The sequence below is a fragment of the Rhea pennata genome, chromosome 1, assembly GCF_028389875.1.
Source record: "Rhea pennata isolate bPtePen1 chromosome 1, bPtePen1.pri, whole genome shotgun sequence".
Taxonomy (NCBI): domain Eukaryota; kingdom Metazoa; phylum Chordata; class Aves; order Rheiformes; family Rheidae; genus Rhea; species Rhea pennata.
Genome location: NC_084663.1, coordinates 86999163 through 87020275, shown reverse-complemented (window position 1 = coordinate 87020275; position 21113 = coordinate 86999163). Strand labels below are relative to the sequence as shown.

Genomic DNA, 21113 nt, shown 5'->3' with positions numbered 1-21113 from the left:
ATCAGGTATATTTATAACTCTTAGAAAGTTGATTCGTTGTGGTACGTAAGTACTGTAAGGTTTGAAAGGTCATACTAAAATCTTTACAGAAGTGCCAAATCCCATTGTTTGTACAGAAGTGGATCAGCACTTGAATTAGACCTACAGAAGCCACCTGCTTCCTACCTTTTCATATTCATGACATGTCAGTTAACCTCTAATTTGCCACTTAAAAAATATGAAAAGGAGACTATAACACAAGGTGTTTGGATCAATAGGGAGCTTTGGGAATTCTAAAAGTTCAGTTGTCTCGTAACAGTTTCAAAAAATAAGAACATTTAAGCTTGAGCACTACCATAACCACATCAGGAAACTCTCATATTCTGTAATAGGCATGGAGTGAGAAGAGTACATCGCGCAAGAATCCATTCATTCCTCCCTCATGGAAAAGAAAAAAAAAAGTTCAGGCACCATTGTACTATCATCCACACTCTTCTAGATCTCAGAAGCAAACATTCAAGCACCCACCAGTGAGTACCAGCAGCATATTGGGCATGGGTATATCTACTTTCCAGCCCTGCAGGAATCATCTTGAAAAATACAAACTTACACAACCTCTTTTTTATGGCATTCTCTGCATAGAAATACAAAAGAAGAGATTCCTCTTTCTTTTTTCTTTTCTTTTTTTTTTTTTTTTTTTTTTTTTTTTTTTTTTTTTTAAGAATTGGCTTAGGTCTTAAACATTTATTGATCAAATAATTAAATGATCACAGCATACAGGTACTAGAGACAGAATCAAGGTTGCAAAGAAACTTTATTCTGACTTCTCTGAACACTGGTTTTTAAAACTGTTGAGCTGAACATATTTCCAAAAGGTCAAAAGATTACAATCAATATATCGTAACACATTGTTTACCCAGTCCTCTTTCTTTAGCATCCATTAGGCAGCACATGAAGTCTTCCAATAAAGGGGGAAAAAGCCTAACTTGAAATCCCTATTCCCGGAAGTCTTGTGCCTACAGGAATAGAGTTGGACATATGGCAACCCATATGATCAGAGACATAACACACTCGCTGCCCCATATTTCCAGAGAGGCACAACCATTTGTAGGCTACACTAGGTGGGGTGAGAGATTCAAAGGGCATTACTCGCTCTCAGCTACTTGAAAGACACTAGCTTTCTGTGTGGAGAGGGGAGATATTCTTAATTTGTCCCTGAATACAAACAACCTCTGCTGAACTTTTCTTCGGAGGTTCACAACCTAACCAGAATAGGCAACAATGCAGCTATAGCTGCCTTCTTCCATCTTAAAATGGATGGAACAGCCAGCAAGGAAGCATCGGAAATAGGAAACAAGAACAAACCTCACACATTTGAAGATCATTGGCCTGCATTAGAGTTGCACTCAGTGCTAACGGGAAAACAACTGGCTACAATGGACAGACAGCTAACACTTCCCCCTCCTGCTGCTCTTTCAAATCATTCAGTTTAAAGTTATCACAGAATCACAGAATGGGTAAGGTTGGAAGGGGTCTCTGGAGATCATCTAGTCCAACCTCCCTGCTCAAGCAGGGTCACCTAGAGCATGGTAGACAGGGTTGCATCCAGGTGGGCCTTGAAGATCTCCAGAGAAGGAGACTCCACAACCTCTCTAGGCATCCTGTTCCAGTGCTCCGTCACTCTCACAGTGAAGAAATTTCCCCCCACATTCAGGTGGAACTTCCTGTGGTTCAGTTGGTGCCTGTTGCCTCCTGTCCTGTCACATGGGACAACTGAAAAGAGTTTGTCCCCGTCCCCTTGACACCCTCCTTTCAGATATTTACACACATTGACACGATCCCCTCTCAGTCTTCTCTCCTCCAAGCCAAACAGGCCCAGCTCTCACAGCCATTCCTCATAGGAGAGATGTTCCAGCCCTCTGATCACCTTTGTAGCCCTATGCTGGACTCTCTCCAGTACCTCCATGGCTCTCTTGTACTGGGGAGCCCAGAACTGGACACAGTACTTGAGATGAGGCCTCACCAGGGCTGAGTAGAGGGGCAAGATCACCTCCCTTGACCTGCTGGCAACACTCTTCCCAGTGCACCCCAGGAGACCATTGGCCTTCTTGGCCACAAGGGCACATTGCTGGCTCATGGTCAACTTGTCATTCACCAGCACTCCCAGGTCCTTCTCTGCAGAGCTGCTCTCCAGAAGGTCAGCCCCCAGCTTGTACTGGTACAGGGGGTTGTTCCTTCCTAGGTGCAGGACTCTGCACTTGCCCTTGTTGAACCTCATGAGGTTCCTCTCTGCCCAGCTCTCCAGCCTGGCCAGGTCTCTCTGAATGGCAGCACAGCCCTCAGCTGTATCAGCCACTCCTCCCAGCTTGGTATCATCCGCAAACTTGCTGAGGAGGCACTCCATTCCCTCATCCAGGTCACTGATGAATAAGTTGAGCAGGATGGGACCCAGCACTGAGCCCTGGGGGACTCCACTAGCCACAGGCCTCCAACTGGACTCCGCGACACCGATGACAACCCTCTGAGCTCTGCCTTTCAGCCAGTTCTCAATCCACCTCACTGTCCACTCGTCTGACCCACACTTCCTGAGCTCATGTAGGAGGCTGTTATGGGAGACAGTGTCAAAAGCTTTGCTGAAGTCAAGGAAGACAACATACACTGCTCTCCTCTCATCTACCATCATTTATGCCATCATAGGAGGCTATCAGATTGGTTAAGTATGATTTCCTCTTGGTGAATCCATGGTGGTTACTCCTGATCACCTTCCTTTCCTCCACATGCTTGGAGATGACATCCAGGAGGAGCTGTCCCATCACCTTTCCAGGGATGGAGGTGAGACTGACCAGCCTACATTTGCCTGGATCCTCCTTCCTGCTCTTTTTGAAGATTGGGGTGACATTGGCTTTCTTCCAGTTCTCAGGCACCTCTCCTGTTCTCCACAACCTTTCAAAGATGATGGAGAGCGGCCTGGCAACAACATCCATCAGCTCCCTCAGTAGTTGTGGGTGCATCCCATCAGGGCCCAAGGATTTGTGGATTTTTTATAAAAAGAAATCATTTTCTATTCAGAACAGAGTGTGTATTTTCATCTCATAGCCATGCCAAATCCATATATTTTGCCTTAAAGAACAAGAGGATAGTTTTCATGGACCTAAATCACGTATGGTGTCCTTTGAAAGGTAATAAAGTAACTGTAAATAATGAGATAATAGCTTGGAGGAGTAAACACAGCTTACTACCACCCCAACCATTCTGAACTATTATTACTTAGGATAGAGAGGAAAATAGATGTCTTATTGAAATAAAAAAAGGCTATAAAACAAATAAGCAAATTACAATAGAAAATAATCCTTCTGGGTGAAGACACTTCTCCCAGGGGCTGCCCCTGTCCAGTAAAAGGCTCAGTTGGTCATGCTGTAGAAGACAATGACCAATTCCAAAAGGGCTCCGTTTTACAAGTATCAGATCTGGAAGTTTCTCCTCCATCTAATCACAATTCTAGGAGACTGAGTTCCAAACTTAATGAAGTTTGCCTAATGAATGCAGTACTTGTTTTTGTAAATAAAACAAAACATTCATCTGAGTTAATGGAAGGAATTTAAGTGTGAAATAGCAAAACTATTAACAAAACAATATGCTCTTTCATTAAGTAAGAGTATTATTCCAAAGGATTGCAAAATATTAAATGTTAAATTTATATTTAGGTAGACTTCAGTTTCCTGAAATTAGACAAGTAATTTCTTCATTTGATAGCAAATGCATTCTCTACGCTGTCTGGATTATCTAGCAAATCTTACAACAATACGTAAACAGTAGGGTCACTGAACAAAAAATGGTTTATCTACAGTTCTTTGAATATATCAAAGTGCTAGATGAAGAACTGAAAACTGGCAGATTTTTTAAAAACTTACAAGAGATTACTGAAGTATGGGGAGACAAATCTTTGTCATGTGTTCCATGACAGAAAGGAATATGAAAAAAATTAGTAATTCATTTTTATTATAATATGAAGTTAAGAATTGAGATTCACAAAGTATGATACCAGCTACAGGATTGCTTACTGTATTTATTCTGTGGAAGCAGAAGAGACTGAGCAGTGAGGTACTAAAGACAATATTCAAAGTAACCTAGATGAATTAGGCTCAGAAAAGACTGCAAAGGTTCGAGATGCATAGCCACATTAAGTAAATAAGGAACAAGATGGTAAATTAAACTGCATGTCAGTTAAGTCCTGCACTCTGAGCTGAAAAGTAACCATTAAATAGGTACTTCACAGAAACTTCGATTATTTGAGATGTCACCCATACAGACTTCTTTCTTCAATGGATATGTACCATGAACAAATCTCATCACTTCTGAATAACACTTCCACATGGGTTTTTATTACCCTAGTTGAGGGCTGAGCAGGAGATCAGGTTCAGAAGAGAAGGCAAAAGTGGAATTTGTAAAGTCAACAGATTTCAAAGAACTACAATTATAGAAAGCAATCATTTTGTCTTTCCCTTTCAGTCTCTGTTTTCCTGTATTCTAACACAAGAGGAACTGCTTGGAATCTATTTGAAGACTGATACAGGAATTTCCTAACAAAGTCTGTATCTGACCCAAATGCTTGCACCAAAGACTAATGAAACACAGGATGTGAATCCACAACATGACTTTGACACAAAAATCTCCAGTTAGATAGAACATAGATGCCCAGACTTGAAGGGAAAAAAAATGCAATTCAAGTGGCTACCTCATTTTCAAAATGCACTGTTGGTCAAACCAGGACTGCAACAACACAAGTCAAAGAAATCAGTCTAAGTGAAACAATTAACATGATGTCACTAAACCTCTAAGGAATGTCACACACAATAGGCCTAATACATACATATAACCCTTCTAACCATTCTATCTTACACAATTACAAAAGGAAATGTTTTATTAGCTGATAGAAAAGATAGACAGATAGAAAAGATAGAAAATTAGCAGATGAAAGACCCAGAAGTGAGATGCTCATCAGTCCTTTACAATCAAGCTAGGATTTTAATATTTCCTAAAGCAGTGGTAAAAACACACAGGAATCTATTAGAGACTCTTACCTTGTTCATAAGGACAACCTACTGACACCACTACTAATGCTTACATGAGAGCTAAAGAAATTGGCAAGATTACTTGAGGAAGAAAGATTAGTTGGATATATTAAGATCATTTGGGCTACTACTGAAGAAAATCGCTTCTGTATTATACAAACAGGAAAGATATCTATATCAATGCACCCCTGCTACGGAAATAATCTATTTTACAGCATAGAAAGCCAATTTCTCTTCAAAACTGTTAGATAGCTAGAACCTAGTTAGTCATGTGTAAAAACCTGAGATCCAGATGAAAGGAAAATGTTTTCACTTTCAAAACAGCAGGACCAACAGGATGATCCTACTAATGGTCAAAATTTTAAGATCCAACAGCCTTTGTATGGCAGAAATAGAACAAGTATCATTCAGTTCTTGGTTTTGCAGGGCCCTGGACAGGCATCACCTACCGCAACCAGAATCTTCCAATAGAATAAAATTGCAGACTTTGATTAGCAATATGTCTAATTGTGGGAATGACTCAAAGGGAATCTAAGAAGTCTTGAGAGGTCAACTCAAGGTTCCAGTTAAATTTCTGCTCAGACAGCCCGGCAGCAGCATCTGGCATTTGGAAAGGACTAGCTCTACTGCCAGAGTAACCTCATTACGAGCATGCGCCCAAGTCCTAGAGCACATCCTCACTGTTCAGTTTTGATGATTCCAGAAACAAAGGACAAAAGTCAATACCTCCTCAAAGAAGCACACATTGGTACACTGCGAACTGAAAAGATTAGAATTACTACTGTTCACATACTCAACTGTTTTAATCCCTAGCAATTGAGTGGAAATGCTTCCTTGGAAAACTCAGCCTAACATTAAATGTACAGTTATTAAAGTCTAAGAAAATGAATATTCTTATTATTGATATTCTTGCCTTAAGAATGGCTGAAACATGTAGACTGAGCAAGACCTTACTGATCTAGGGAAAATACGGAAATTTCTACCTAAAAAGGTACAAAGAATTCAAGTTTTCTTAGTGCAGCAAGAGGATTTCTTAATTTGATACACAACTACAGACCTCATAAAAAATATAAAACAAGAAAATTGAAAGCAAACAATTATCATCCCCATGTTCTTTATCTGTAATCAGGCTCTGGCAATAAAGTTGTCAATATTGAAGGCTATCACCTATAAAATATCTTAATGACCTGAAAGGAACAAAATAATGTTTAAGAAAATGAATTAAACTATTGAACAACAGAATTTAATTCCAATGATGAAATGATGAAACAATAGATTTCATACAAAAATGCAATGTACAATTTCAGCCCTGCTATAAAATACAGGTAAGCATTTAAACATTTGTGAAGAAATCAATTATCTACAACACCTTAGACCAATTAAAAGAGCAGATCAAAATATTATGTTTAATGCTTAGGTTAGTGGAGGCAAGAAAAATTAATGAGAAATGAACGGTGATGGCAAAGCAACCAGTTACATGCAAGAAGCAGTCAGTGACAACTAAACGAAAATATAGACCTAGAGCAACTCCATTTTGAGAAACCAGGAAGAAGAAGACTCAAAGAAAAGAGCATCTGTGAATGATGGACCGGAACCACACAGAATCCAAATGCACACAGTTAAACCCAGCAGCACCCAAGGCAAGGCAGGTATTAGATAGTACATTAGGCACAAGCATACTGCTGAACTCACGTGACTGCACAGTTTCTCAGTTACAGCTCCCTCACAGTTGGCTTCAGATGACAGCAAAATATACTCATACCTGCATCCAATTTTGTTGGCATGCTCATGGTACTGTCCTTACCTGTCTTGGTTTTCAAGCTCAGTACACTAATCCTTATTCAGTTGTCATGCCTATTTACTTAAAATTTTAATACAAGCCAAAATAGATTGCAGAGCCTTTATTTCATTTCCTTTTTGCATCTTCTACTGTTAATTCTAAATGATGGGAAACAAGTTCTAATGCAAAAATAGCAGTCCTTCAGCCTAAATAACTCCGAAATCAAAAAAAGCAGAAGTCCAAAGCTTCCCGACAGGCAACTGAAATATATTCTTTTCCCTAGAGCAAATTATCCAGTTATAAGAGTCAAAACAGAAGGATGCTATTGCGGGGGGGGAATATTCTCCATATGATTCTGAGCATTATACCCTAACATGACTTAAATCCTTCCTCATTGTTTGAAGTAGATGTGTACTTACTGTTCTATAACGCAGATTATAGAAATAAAGTGTGCACTTCTAATTCCTCTTTGCATTTGTGCATTTCATTACAATAATTTAAAGCCAGAATTTTCTATCTTCCAAATAACACCTGATTTACTTAATGTCATTAGTTCAGAAACATGTAAAAAAGCCACTAAGAACCACTGATCTAAATATGTAGTAAACAAATTAATATGGACTGGGAGAGAAGCATTCAGTGAGAATATTGGATTATAAAAAAGAAAAAACAGAAGACGACAACTGTAAAGTTTTCTGATCTGCATGAGCATGCTTGCGACAATTTGACAACAGTAATAACATTCAAAAATTGTTCTTCAAACAGCTATAGTTGTCTCCATGCATGGCATCAACACTAGGCAGTTAAGAGATTGCACAGCCAGATTGCTTCCTTCCTGCATTCTTTCATGAATTTTAAGAGAACCACCATACTCTGAACAAACATCAAGTCTATTGCAGTGAGGCAAAGCACTACTGTTTGCAAAATACTGCTTGCCCAATTAGCAGAATACATCGGGGACTGTTTTAATTTGATGAACTGAGGAAAAGTCAAAATACTTCTTTTGGAGGGAAGTCATGTTGTACTTTCAGTGGTAGTCTTTTTAAGGAGTCAACAAGCATATGGACAGAGAACATATCCTGAGGGTACATAAGAACATCCCTCAAAAAAGGCTCTTGAGAAAATCAAGCTGCCAGAAGACAAGAAACCATCTTCACATGGATGAATAATTCGTTAAAAGACAGAAAATGAGGTAGGTATAAATGGCCAATTTTCATTGAGGGTAATCGCTAGTGGGATTCTACAGAGAGGAGCGCTTGGGTGCATGCTATTCAACACACTTACAAATCATTTGACAATGCTGTATATGCTGCAGCATTCATATCTTGAAAAAGAAGGCTAATTGTGAGCAACTGTAGAGCCATTACATAATGAGTTTCTAGACACCATAAGCAGTCAAAAAATCCCCAAAATACAATTATTCAGAAAAGAACAGTGAGTAAAATAGAAAAAAGAACAAAGTTCCAATCTTCCTCTCAAAGAAACAGAAGAGCAGAAAAGATAAAGGTAAAAACTATGTGTGAGAAAAAACACAGATACGAGAAATTACTTAACAGACCAAAACTTTTCAAATAATATAGACACAACTGACTTCACAAGAAAAAGATGAATAAGGAATATTTTCCCAGGTTTTCCTCCAAGAATTAGACACCCACTAAAGAGAGTAGAAAGACTGTTCAAAACAAACAAAATAAATTCTTCTCCACACAATACAGACATCAAGCTATGGAACTCCTTGTAACGGGATATTACAGATGCTCTGAAGACTCAAGAATAGATTGGACAAAATCATGGAAAAATACACTGAGGGTTATTACATAAACCTTACTGCCTCTGAATCCAGAAGCACCAACACTGCACAAACTTTTATGAACCTGAAGAGTAACACTCAGTTACTACATGCTTGTCCTGTTCTTTTCTCTCTTCCCTAGGCACCTGTTTTGGGCAATTTTTGGAGACAGTAATGATCCTATATTGATCTTTCATTTGACCTGATGCAACTTTTTTTGCACTATCAAATTAGTCAGCAATTCTTGCGAACTATGTACTTAATGACAGCTGTCTTTCCAAAATTGGTTATTGGGAAAAAGAAAAAAAGAAACCACCTACACATTCAATATACATAAAATGTTCAAAATTTTCTCAAGGTAGTCACATATTCCTGATTTTGTAAGGACACAGCTGCATACACTTGTCCTAAGGCCAGTTTCATTTACTTTCAAAACCAAGTCTGAAACACAGAGACTGAGCTACAATTTGCATCATGAAATTACCTTTCTTTACTAGCTAACGTGGATGGATTTTCTTCTTCCTTTCTTTTGCCATGGAAAAAAAAGGCAGTGATGGGTAGGTTATTTGCGGATGTGCAGTTCAGATAAAACTGCTGTTCACCAAGTATTTCTTCATCAAAATGATGAGAGGAATCAAGAACATACTTGTTTTATACATATACCTCTCACTCCCTTTATCCTTTCATTTATCTTCTACATGGAATCAAAGGCTGAAAACACAGACACAGGAAAAGAGGCTGAGCAGAAGTTGTTTCCTTTGGCTTTCTCTTCATGAGGATTTTACAATAAGATGACTCCAGAAGCTTTTAATCGTATTCTCCAAAGATCATCTCTGAATCTTTACCTTGAAATATATCATCTAATTTCCTCCTGGTAAAGGAACAGTATTTACCTCCATCACATTTACAAATATGCTGGTTATTTGGCAATTCAAAACAAAACAAACAAAAACTTCCACAAAACTTGAAACTCTTGACATTCAGGTATGCCCTTTTACTTTTCAAGTTCACAGCTACTCAGATGATGGTAGGCAACAGCATCAGAGCAGTTCAAGCAGCCCAGTTACTGTTACAACAAAAGATGACAAAAGCAACATAATAAACTAATGAATATTTTTCCAGAGTAACTTAAATATTTCACTTGTTTTCCAGATCGAAAACTTGACAAAGAAATAGCATTACACCCCCAAGCTATACTGTACTTGCCAAAGGTATTAGAAAAATAAACTCCTCTGCCTGACTCAGCTCATCTCACAGCAGCCACATGCCCTTGCAGTTGCATTCGCTCCTAGGGGCTTGGGAGCACTGCTACTCCCACTTTCGGCACAAGATAGAAACGCACTGTCAGTTCCCCATTGCTCAGCACCAGACCTGTGACCAGAGCTCTCCACGCAGCTGCTGCAGCAGCAGCGGGCGGTCGGCTCAGATCAGCAGGCAGCAGCAAGCTTTCTTTGGTAGTGGGCAGCTGGTTCAGTCACACAGATTTAGTGGTGGGGCTGGGTGAGATAGGCTGTGTGGCAGGCCAGGCAATAGGACAGACTCAGGAAGAGTGGGAAGTTGGTGGAAAACAAGTAGTAGGTTGACAAGTTAAAAATATTAACTCACTAGCTAAGACAGCTGAAAACCTATGTTTTATTAACCCAGAACACCTCAGAGGACTTTTTTCCATATGTGTGAAGGAGCAGAAAATTATGTTACATGACCCTGGAACATGCCAGACTAGAATCCCTCACAAAAGACAGAAAGGCTGTATGTGGTCATATGTTAGGGAAAAAATACGGCACTGCATTACAGCCTTCAGACTCCACTAGGTAATACAAACATAGCCACAATGTGACTTTATGGGCACCCTTCTCTTCCTCCTAGAGCACAACATCCATCCTAAAACACAGCTGGCAGGCATCCCAGATTAAATGGTCCATTTGCATGCCATGTGAGAGAAAAAAAAAAAGGAGAGGCACGGACACACTGCAAATGCATGAGACAGGTCTAGCATGGCAGAATATGAAGTAATAGCTGACTTCTTAAATCTCTCTCCACAAGAATGGACATGTCTGTACACACTTGTCTACAATAACTGAAAGCCCATGCCATTACTCCTTAGGAGAGACCTTTCTCAGCATCAGAAACATATCTAGACATACCTGTTTGTTTACGCATGTATACATATGTCGGACCACCATCACATAACACGCTCATCTCTAGGCAGCATGTGTCCCCATGCAAAGTCTAGGAACATACTGCTAGTAATATAGAGCGCTATGCAACTGTCAACTATTTCTATCATTACTTTGTTTCACTTCTCCTGACAAACCCTTTTTTACATTGGTGAACTGTTTTCCAAACATCTAGGAAAAAGGACCTGCAAATCTTTAAGAATCTCTAAATTATTGGAGAGAAGACTTCATCTGAAAATCCTTCTCTGGCACATCTTCATTTTATTTTTAGGTGGTTTAAGATTATCAAAAAAAAGGAGGAAGGAAGAAAAAAAAAGCAAGAGAGAAATTACATTTCAGAACTGTAATTTCAGAAAGCATCAGGTAAGATGCAAGCCAGTGTATTCTATTTTTGGCAAAGGCTCATGTTCTGTTGCCCAAGGTTGTTGTTTTATCTTTTTATTTTCTTAAAGTCAAGCAACTTCTCCAATAAATAGTTTAAGAAAAAATAAATAAAGGTTGAAGACTGATATAAACCCGTTAGTACAAACTAGATCGCTCAATTTAACTCACAATAAAGGATCTTCAAACTTGTGCTACAGTGATGACTTCATAAGATACGGAACTTAAAGCTGTCACAAATATACATAGTGGAGAGTCATAATCTCCAAAGCTTGTATCAACTAAGTAATTTTCATGGTGTTTACATAAGATGCTGTTCACAGGAGATCATCAAATAGCTGTAGGGACAAATCAGTTTCTAAAGAGCATGTATCAGACTTGGTCATTATGATCCCCAGTAGCGATCCCAAATGGATTAGATTACAGCACAGGAAGCTGGCAATACCATCAACTACTCTGGTTTTACCTAAACCCTCGAAACCTTCTAATGTTACCTTGGTGTTTGTCGTATCTGCTCATTATCTTGCATACTCCATTTACCAGCAGTCTAATGATGACCTGACCTAGATTACCACTAAACTCCACTTCTGCAATGATGCTTTGAAGCTATCATCAAATAGTTCCAGCATCTTAAACAGCCTGGCTACCTTTTATTTTTCTTAAGCTCAGTCACTATAATCAGAGCTGCACATCAAAGGTAAAATTAGAAAGAGAAGTTGTACCTTCTCTCTCTGCTATACTTTCTCCTCCCCTTTGTATATATCTTAAAGGACAGGAATAAACAATAAATCTTGAGATCAACAGCACTTTCAAAAACAGGCAACTTTCAAAAACAACCGCAGCACGTTATTATCCTGCTTCATGAACACACAATTTCATTTCATTGCCACAAAAAGGCAAGAGATGGGGGGAAAGAAGCCTGAAGCTATAAAGGTTCATATCATATATCATCTATAAGTGAATATCTTTAAAAATTCATCAATTCCCAGTTATACACTTCCAAAACAGCACCACACTACTAATGCCTTGGCCAAGCTGTTGGAGAGATACTATTCAAGATCACATCCAAAGAGCAGCTACGTAGTCTGAAAAGTAAGGCCCTTAGCAGGCTCTGCTTTACAATTTAGAATCACCAAGTCAGACTGCTTCTGTAAAAGACAGGCAAGAGTTTCCACATAAAGATGCAGGTCCATTAAAGCAACCTCACTAGGTTTTGTTATGCAATTCAAGTGACTGACTCGGGCAGCCCACCAGCGTTCTTGCTAGCATGCGTCAGTGAGGCACAGAGCACCTTGCTTCAAAGTTTACCTCCTTCCCTCAGTTTGAAAGGGCTTGGTTTTAAGACTTAGGAGATCAGTGCAGGCCACCTTCCTCCCCTTCTCTTACCCCAGCCTGAACCCTGCAGGCCTTGCCATGCTGAGAACACTGATCTTCCTCTTGGCATAAATATGGATATATGCTACTTGGCAGGGATAAGGGGAGTCTGATGTGGAAGGTTAACAGTATACCCACCTTCTAAATTTAATCATGTTTTCTTGAGAATTATCTGTAACCTAGTTTCCAAAAGATTCATGCATCCAAAAAGATGCAGTGTCAACAGCAATACCTTCCTCTTTTGAATCTCACATGAAATGGAAGTACAACAAACTGCACAGTAACAGCAGAAAAAGTTTGAGTCAAATCATCTCTGAGATGTATGATAAGAACAGATTCTGCTGAGCAGCCTTTTTTTTTATATATAAAGAAGAACATCAGATTTGAAAAAAACAAACTCTGTAATGCTTCTGTAAAGGCAATACAACTGGGACTAGTGTAATTGCAGGTGAATATAAATTCGTAAAGTACTAGTAATAACAATACAGCCAAGACAGCCCTTCGCATAAGAACCACCACTTCTTCTTCCCCCCAAACAAAAAAACAACCACCAAATCAGCAATAGCTGGTTCTATTTTAGACTTGGTAAATAGCGAGGACATTATGGTAAAGTTGTTCCTACAAAACAACCTTGAACAGAGCAAACATAACATGATTTGGCTAAAAATTAAACGGAACAAGGTTTTTTCCAGGTCTGGATTTTAAAAGGACAAACACTAAGGGAGCCAGCTGACAGAGCTGCTGGAACAAGATGATCAGACACTTAAATGAGGAGGAAGTCTGCAATTTCATTAAGTCAGAAATGCTAAAACTACAAAGGATAAGCATTCCAAGCAAGGAGAAAGAAGCAGAAGGTCCTCCAGACTTAAATGCATTAGGAGAGATATTGGAAATAAGCAGGCAGAGCAGAGACTACCTAGACGAAAGCTGTAATTGAAAATTGCTAAAAACCACTTCCATCAGGAACACTGAAAACAAACATTAGAAACATGTTTTCCTGCCATATAAAGGAAAGTCTCCTCATTTCATAGTGAATCTGGGTTACAGACCAAGGCTAATCTAAAATTACTCTTGGCTAATTAAGCAAGAGAATTGCTTAGCAAAGATGTCAAGATCACACAGGTGAACATTAAAGATTTTCAGCATAAAACCTGAGTTCAACATCTGAAAAGAAAACAGAAGTAAAAAAGGATTCGAGTATAAAGATAAAAGATAAAAGGAGGTCACAAGTTACAGATGACATACAGCTATAGAAAAAGTAAAGTGCAGTATTGAATGCCTCAGAAGAGGTGTTTCTAATAGAAATGCAAGCAGTGCCAATGTGCAAGGCAGTAATGAAGAATTATCTAGGAGTAGTTCTGTTCCTCCATTTTCTAGGAGGATAAACTAAGCCGGAAAACAGGACAGAGAAATTAGAATGATCACAGGAATGGAAAGCCCATCTTATCAAAGAAATAAAAACGTGACTTGTTTCAACCAAGCAAATCCAAAAAGGTAATATGACTCTTGCTGATTAATAATCAATTTAGAATAATAATCAATAATCATAATAATCAATAATAATTAATTTAGGATAATAAATCAATCAATAATCAAGTATTTAGGATGCAGGACCATATTTATATGAGAACAATTTATATATATGTGTGTGTGTGTGTGTGTGTGTGTGTGTGTGTGTTCTTATACACACATACACAAATATACACATAAATACACACACAGAGTCCACGAATTAATCTAACTTGCAACAGTTTTATACATGTTATCCTTGGAAGGCTATTTCAAAGCCCCACAGCAGAAATAGCAAGAGAAGGGAATATATAACGCAATAATATCTGAAGCAGAAACCAGAGCCAACCTGGAAAGTTTCTTCCATTCTTGTATTCTGAATTCCATACAAATCAAAGTCTCAAATCAAATCAAAGTCTAGGCAAAGGTGTGAGCACTACAACAATCCTTCCACTACTTAATGTACAAGTATGAGTGTATTGGTGTTCAAAAGGAACAGAACAAAAAGTCTAGATCTTTACTTTGGGGCATGAAACTACACCATTTTTCCCCTCACTTTCTCTCCTCCTTCTAAATTAAGTAATAAGTATTTCAAAGCAATTTTTAAGTGCTTTAAAAATCATAAAATTAGTATTTTATAGTATGCAAAAGTCACTAACTACGATTAAGAGATTACTATACCAGACATTTTACATGTCCCCGCTCCAGCATTATCACTACCTAATTGATTCAAAAAGCATCTCCTTGATTATCAAAAAACAGGGACATCATCTGACCAGTCCTGGGAAGATGGCATTCACGTCACCTATATGTTGTATTATTCCCCAGCACTCCCCCAAAATACGTTCATCTAAAAATTAAAGCCCTCAGGAGTTTTTATTAACCCCTAAACTTGCCAGAAACACTACTGTTAATTGTGCACTGTTAACACATGTCCACGTGTAATGGGGCTACAGCTGGTCAGAGCTTTTGAGGGAATCAGTTCTCTGTGTAACAAGCATCCCCAAAAGCTTTTAAAACTCTGGATTTAGAATAAATTTTACTTTCCTAAAAAGGCTACTTAAAGTACTCTGTAAGTAGTAAACATAGAACAAACTAGAAACAAAGGGGGCTTATAAACAAACACTTCTCCATATTTTTTGTTGGTAGGTCATCTCCTCTAAGTTTGATTTCAGTCCAGCAACTCGGAGGCTTTCCAGGTTGCAAACTACACAGTACCCTTCAGAAACCTAAGAAATTTCATGGCAAAAGTTTGTTGCTCCCTCTTCTTCTCTGCCGTCTCACACTATTTTCTTGTACAAGGTTCAGTGCCTGCAGCATCCTTCATACTCTTCCAATTCCTCCTCCACTCTGGATGCCTCTTTCTCCTGAGCATGCTAACTTGCTCCTCTTCCTGCCTGGATGACTCTACCCAACACGTTAATCCTCTTTATAAGGGAACATAAAGAAGTAGGATAAATACCATCTTTCACATCATACTAAAGAGTAATGAACCAAGTTCTAGAACAAAAGCAATCATAAAATAAAAGGCATGAACAAAAGCAATCATAATGCCAGATTCTGAATGGTTTGTTTGCACATAGCGTAGTACAGAAGCTGAAATTACACTGTATCAAATTTAAACAGGTATCCATACACTATAGGAGTTCATTTTCTTTTTCTTTTACAAGATCTCACTCCTTCACTGGGAGCAGAACAAGGAGAAGTGTACCTAGTTCAAGTTCTCCTCTCTATCTCATGTTCCAACAGGTATTTTTTTAAGGTTGATGCTCATAATACAATAAATTATTTGCTGAAAAACACAGTTTGGGTGAACATTTGTTAATTTGGTAAGACATGAGAACGGTTTCAAGATTAAATTTAAGGGGAGAAGAGGAAACGACAGAGCAAAAAGCTCCAAATATTATGATACATCTGAAGCAAGTGCTCCAACTCTCCTTTTGCAATGAGTTTCCTCCAGAAGTCTACTTTTTCCCTAAGCATGAAAAGAAAAGCTAAAATTTTGATTTGAAACAAAACAATTTATTCTAGGCTCAACCTCACAGCAGAAAAAAGGATGCTTACACAGTCTTAATCTCTATTTTGGTTATCCATGTGAAACAGATTCAAAATCAAAAGTAAAACAAATAAAGCAAAATACCAATTACAATGAGAGCCAACCTCACACAAGATCATTAGCCAGCTACCTGAAAAGATACAAGTAATACTGTTCGCTTGAAGATTTTTATAACCAATACTAACATACTTAATGTATACACAGTATAATCACATTCATTCTTGATGCAAAAGTGGTTATGACAAATTTGTGCCTTCTTCAGATACCACAGGAATGATGACTACAGTATGAAAACAAGAAGAGAATTAAAAACAAAACCAAAAAAACACACACATAACATACACAAAATATACAGCTTTGCTATGTATGTTTCAAAAAAAACACATGAACTTTATAGCCCAGTCTTATCAGGTGCTGCACATTCAGGATCAGTCCAGGCTTAATTTTGATGCTAGTGATTAAAGGTAAGTGTTTTGTTATGAGAAGGAATATAAGAAACCTTCAGGGCTGAGTCTTCAACAGTTACAATCACTTTTTCAAACTGTCAGTCTTACAGAACTGGGGCAAAAAAAATGAATTCTTTTCTGGTTCAAGTAGCATATACAGTACAATGCCACATGCCAAATACAATTCTATTTATTCTATCCCAATGCATCTACATTGCCAAGCATACCAAAAAGCTCCAGCTCCAAATTAACCAGATTTTAAGGAAGAAAGGTCTATTCAATTATCTAGTCTGATCACATACATATAACACAGGCTGTTATATGTGCTGTGTGTTATATATATAACACACACTCTGTCTTTCTTGATCTTTATTCTCCTCATGTTCTGTATTATTTAAATGTCATTTGTAACAGTCATATTTCACATTCCATTGCTCAGACATTCACATCCCTTCCCTTGAATTTCTTCGAAATCTTCCCTTACCCTGAAACCTCTGTTTTGAGCTCTATTTTTTTTCTTCCATTCAAGTCTGTGTATTCAGGATTCTCAGTTCACAGGTCAGGTAACAATACCACTTTGCCTTATCTAGATCTTTTTAAAGCAACTTACACCAAAATTCATCTTGTGACTAGCAGCTTTTTGGCATCTTGCACACACATTTTACCTTGTATCATATTGGCAAGGGATTAAACATGAAGGTTTAGAGAAGTCTTTTTTTTTTTTTAATTTATTGCATCCCTAAATATTATCACCATATTCTGTTATCAAAGTATATATCAAAGTAACAGTGTGCACACAGACCCAGCTTAGGTTTTACAACATCAAGAATATACTTTCTACAAAGGATAGTTAAAGTAATTCATTGAATTATCACTGAAGTAACTGATAGACTTCTTTGGTTCACATTTCAAAATATTTACATTGGAACAGAATTTACTATGAAGCTTGTGTGGATTTTCAGAAAGATACAGACAGAAATACTTAAAAATAGAACATATAACCTACCAAATATGTTGGTGGAATGTCCTTTCCTGGCAATTGGTTTGAGCTCATTATGTCCCCATCCATACTGCCTATAATTGTCCCAGGCATGCTTCATCATCTAAGAGATGGAAAAAGTAAAATTTAATGATCTCGCTTACAAAACTGCATTGTACAAATACAACATTTTATTCCTTGCTAGAGACTTCATCTCTCATGTTCATCCCAGAAGAGTGGTAATTGCTATCCCACTATTTCTATACATTACAGGAGACAGATTATGTACTATGAATAGAGTTGATAATAACATAAAGTGTATTTGACTTGTGCTGTAGGATGTGCCGCATTTCTGAAATTCTGGCAAAGTTTTTTTTCTTCTTTAAACTTCAGTAGGTACACAGACATTTAACCAGAAGTATCAGTTAAAAATACTGGCTAAAGTCTGAAGTGCAAACCAAAAGAAAAAAAAATCAACCACTCTTAAATATAAAAGGGTTTTATATACACTAGTGCATTAAAATATAGCAAAGCAGTGTTCTGAAAGGCATAATAAATTGCTTATTAGGAACATCTACTTGACAAAGATATACTGTGGAACAACTTCTACCAGAAGAAATATTGAAAGCTTCCTTATTTGGTATAACAAAGCTCTAGAAAACCTGCTCACAGACTAAGATTCATGTACTATTTGTTCCACAAAATACTCCCAGTTCTATCTAATAGATGTTTCCATTCCATAGTAAACAAAGTACTTCTGAAAAACAAAAGGTCCTGTTATCCCACTAGGATTACTTACACAAGTCAGCCTTTAAATCAACCTTTTTTAAGCATTTGTTAAAGCTTTTAAAATTCCTTGATTATCTGCATATGGTTGAAATTCAGCAGTGATCAAATTGCAGGGTGTGCCATGCTGTAAGTACACAATTGCGCTTTAAAAATCAAGTAAGACTAGCAACCTAAATAGATCAAAGTTAGTAACAGGAAGAAATTTGATTCTAAAAAACACTGCTCCAGGACAAGCAACAGTTAGGAACAAAGGTATTCAAAATAAGAATTCTAAAACAGTAGTCACGTAGCTATATCCATAATATTATGCATATTTTATTTTCCTATTATGTCTTAAGAAATGGTATTAAAAACTGTCAATACAAAAATAAATAAATAAAATAAAACTCCAGAAAGTGTATGGAACTCAAATTATGAGAAAGATCTCCACAAACTTGAGAAATGCTTCCCACAAGCAGAAACTATGCAAATGCAATTTCACAAATCTAGATTAACCCTTTAAGAAACTTGATTATATTAGCGCAAGTAAACTATTCATTATGATTTGCAGGATTGTATTTTTCTTATTTTAGTCAGAGAGTCATAGTACTCGTAGAAACAATGATGAAACAAGCAGATGCTGGCTAAAAAGCCAAATGCCGTCTGTTACCTTCTTAGCGCTACTTTGCGTAAAAGTGAGACAGCAGCTCTCTTCTCTTACTGAGTTCAGGATTTAGTAGAAGCCAGGAGCCTGTGATCCCAAATCTTTCAAACCTAAGCTGCCTGCTGAGACATGCAACACACAAAGTCCTTGTCCCCACACAACCAGCAAGAGGTCCCTGTCCATCCTACATGGTTGTAATTCTTTCCAGTATAAGCTGAGGTACGGAAAATTTGGAGGGAGTTAGAACTCACACCCAGCCAGTGATCTGAGACACAGCCAAAGCATAGCCCCCGAAGCTGGGAGGTGCTCTTGTGTTGAACTTGCATCAACCTAGCCACAGGTGTCCCTCTGAGATGCCCTGGTTCCCACTCAAACTGTGTGCCTCTCAAAGTCAGCCCACATGCTGCTTTTGGTAGCTATGCCAAAAGATTCTGACAACCCATTAGGCAATAATACCACAAAATTTTCTTTAGTGTCTTGAATCTAAAAGCATAAGAAAAAAAGCATGCAAGTATTATACTAAATGAAGAAAGAAGAGCTGGTTCATTAGCATTCACAGCTTCCTTGGTGTTTGCCATGCATTCATCAACTGACCAATTAACAGCCATGAGAACCTCAAGAGGATCACTCTGGAATACAATGATCCTCTTTTGACAGATAAAAAACCACAGCATGACAAAAGCGGTAAAATCTTGATCACAATTAGCATAGAACTTCCTCGAAGAGCTCTTACTAATGTTATCCAGACTCAATCTACTGAGCTTTGCTGTAGTTTTACATAAAATTGTTTATTAACTTAAGATCATAGAATCAAGAACCACCGCATCCTTCTGTCAGAAAGGGCTTCACGAGGTCTCTAGCCCAACCTCCTGCTCAAAGCAGGGACAGATAGGAGATCAGATTGGGCTACTTAAGGCTTTATCCACTAAGGATGGGACAGTCAATGTCTTCTTGGGGCATTCCCCTCTAAACCCTAGCATGTAGGTTCACCTTTGAGTTCTACAAATGCCACCCTGGAGAATCAAGATTTGTACTTTTAAAAGGCAATAGAGGATGAACCTAAAAAATTACTCACCAGTGAGTTGTATCTGAGTATAATGAACAGATGGAGACCTAAACAGCAAGATGACCATAATGCAGCAAATCTAACCAATCTGCTTCTGCATTTGGAAATAGAGCTTCTGAGTTTTTTGAATGCATCATATTTTATGAGGAGAATCAAATAACAATTGACATTTTGGCTTCTTAAAAGTCTCAGATAAAGTGTACACAAACACATTATAGATCAGAAATTAGCTCAGACCAAAAAAATTAAAAGCAACAAACTATTTTCTCATGGCAGAATGTTAGTCATAGATTATTTCAATATGCAGTTTGTTATGCTATGGTGGAGTGGGGAGTGAAGAAGGTGCAGATTCGACTACATAATACTTAGGTCAGAAAAAATACCCTCCCCCCAAAAAATGAAAATAGCATATACCAGTACACAGGAAGTTTTTTTATTTGTAAGATCCTAAGATAAAATCTGGAGAAGACACAAAACAAAGAAACTTATTTCACCAGAATCATGAATTAATGCAGAAGTAAGTTCAGAAAATGCTGCTAAGACCAGAAACTCTGTCAAATGCAAGAAATAAGAATTGACTCCATTTCCTAAAGTTCTGAGCTAGAAAATTATACTTTGAGGAAACTGAGCTACCTTCATGAACATGAACATTCTCCCTCTCCCTTACTTCAAAAAAAAAAAAAAATAGAGTGCAAAACAATTGTGTTATTATAGTAACAAGTCAACTGACTTTTTTAGATGAATATTCAATATCAATTCTAGCACACAATTCATGACTCTCCTCTACTGCAAAAGTAAGCAAATATCATGTTCAGGATATCATGTTAGCAGACAACTGCCCATTTCATGCAAATGAGAAAGACAGCAGCTCTTGTACACAATATTATGCTTTGTAAGGATGATATGCCAAGAGAGCTCACAACAACAGGAGACCCATGTTACTGCTGGAAGTGGTAGCAGGACATACTATAGATATAAAAGCTATACTATTGTGAACAGTTGTACAATGTAGACATTTGAAAGAAGATACCCTGCCAGGTAAAAATCCAGCAGAGGATATTACTTTGGCTCAG

At 37.8% G+C, this 21113-nt stretch overlaps 1 protein-coding gene across 2 annotated transcripts in view; it reads right to left on the bottom strand.

The window, feature by feature from the left end:
- The window catches only part of MAN1A2 (mannosidase alpha class 1A member 2), a 159195-nt gene that overhangs the window by 94371 nt on the left and 43711 nt on the right, over nt 1-21113 (bottom strand). For both annotated transcript variants that reach the window (XM_062594492.1, XM_062594501.1), the window contains one exon: nt 17570-17666. In XM_062594492.1, coding sequence (XP_062450476.1) covers nt 17570-17666 — 97 coding nt within the window. The remainder of the gene's footprint in view (nt 1-17569; nt 17667-21113) is intronic.